General features: G+C 43.6%; 1 protein-coding gene across 1 annotated transcript in view; it reads left to right on the top strand.

Annotated features, from left to right (window-relative positions):
• The window catches only part of LOC143035617 (zinc finger BED domain-containing protein 5-like), a 3,056-nt gene extending 1,981 nt beyond the window's left edge, over positions 1 to 1,075 (top strand). The window contains exon 2 of the mRNA XM_076202484.1: positions 590 to 1,075. Within this exon, the coding sequence (XP_076058599.1) occupies positions 590 to 1,075 (486 nt within the window). The remainder of the gene's footprint in view (positions 1 to 589) is intronic.
• The last annotated feature ends 309 nt before the right edge of the window (positions 1,076 to 1,384 follow it).

The following is a 1,384-nucleotide window of genomic DNA, read 5'->3' as shown; positions in this document are numbered from 1 at the left end:
CACACAACCTTGCAAACCCATAATACAGTAGTCATCCCTTGCTCGTTTTCTATTGATCACATCTCTCAGCACGCGTACCGAACAGGTACCATGGTGAGACGTTTTCGTTTCCAACTTCACAAACTTACCACTCCTCCCCTACTACTCTCACCCTCAGGTATGTACGTTGAGATCTGCTTCATGGTTCCAGTGTATTTGTAATCTGATTTTGTAGTCTGATTTAAACTTTCTCCTCTGTACTGCTGTTTCTCCTACATCTACTGTCTCTCCTCCCTCTGCTGTCTCCTTCCTGTCGTGCCTCTCCTCCCTGTCGTGCCTCTCCCCCCTGTCATGCCTCTCTTCCATGTCTTGCCTCTTCTGTCCGTCCTTTCTCCCCTCCCCCTGGAAAATCTTCTGCTGGAGCTCACGGCGTGCACTATTACAATGTGGTCTGGTGACTTGTTTGTGTGGTGTGTAGTTTGTGTGGTGTGTAGTTTTACACCACACTATGCAGTATGAGTGCATAGTGTGGTGAATGACTGTGTGGTTGCATTACTACGTTGTGGTATATAGTATGATTGTGTAAACTGCATTTTTTTTCAAATTCCAGATAACGATTGCTTCCTTGGGCAAGAAAAGAATGTACAGCGAGTCTTACATCAAATTTGGCTTCACATCTATTAACAAGCAAGGCAAGGATTTGCCGCAGTGTGTGATCTGCCAAAAAGTTCTTTCAGAAGGATCCATGAAACCTAGTCTTCTCAAGCGACACCTGTCCAGCTGTCATCTTGAACTTTCTGATAAAGACCAGTCCTATTTTGAGAGAAAGGCACCTGTTCTCAAGAGTATCAGATTTGATCATACTGATCAGCTACATAAACAAAATGAAGCTAGCCTCCGTGCTTCATATATGGTTGCCTTGAGAGTTGCACAAAATAAAAATCCCCACACAATAGTTGAAACTTTTGTCTTGCCATGCTGCAAAGATATTATTGGCTGCTTTTTCGGGGAAAATGCGGCACAGAAGCTAAACACCTTGCCATCGTCAAATGATACTGTGCATCGAAGAACATATGACTTGTTAGAGGACATCTAACAACAAGTTATTGCGGAAATCAAGGAAGCTCCTCTAGGTACGTTTGCAATTCAACTTGATGAATCAACTGATATATCATCTTGTGTCCAGCCTCTTGCCTACACGAGGTATATAAAAGACTCAGACTTTAAAGAAAAGTTTTTCTTCTGTCACCCTTTAGAATCTACAACAACGGGAGAAGACATGTTTGAAGCTGTGTCCAGCTTTTTTGAAAAAAGAAGGGGTTTCTTGGGCAAACATGGTGGGATGTGCAACAGATGGTTCCCCTGCAATGCTCGGCTGTCGGTCTGGCTTCCAAGCAAGGGTGAA

This window comes from Oratosquilla oratoria, chromosome 19, assembly GCF_046742065.1.
Source record: "Oratosquilla oratoria isolate Oo_2021 chromosome 19, ASM4674206v1, whole genome shotgun sequence".
NCBI classification, from domain to species: domain Eukaryota; kingdom Metazoa; phylum Arthropoda; class Malacostraca; order Stomatopoda; family Squillidae; genus Oratosquilla; species Oratosquilla oratoria.
Note: the sequence above shows the minus strand (reverse complement) of the source record. Positions and strands in the feature narration are given on the sequence as shown.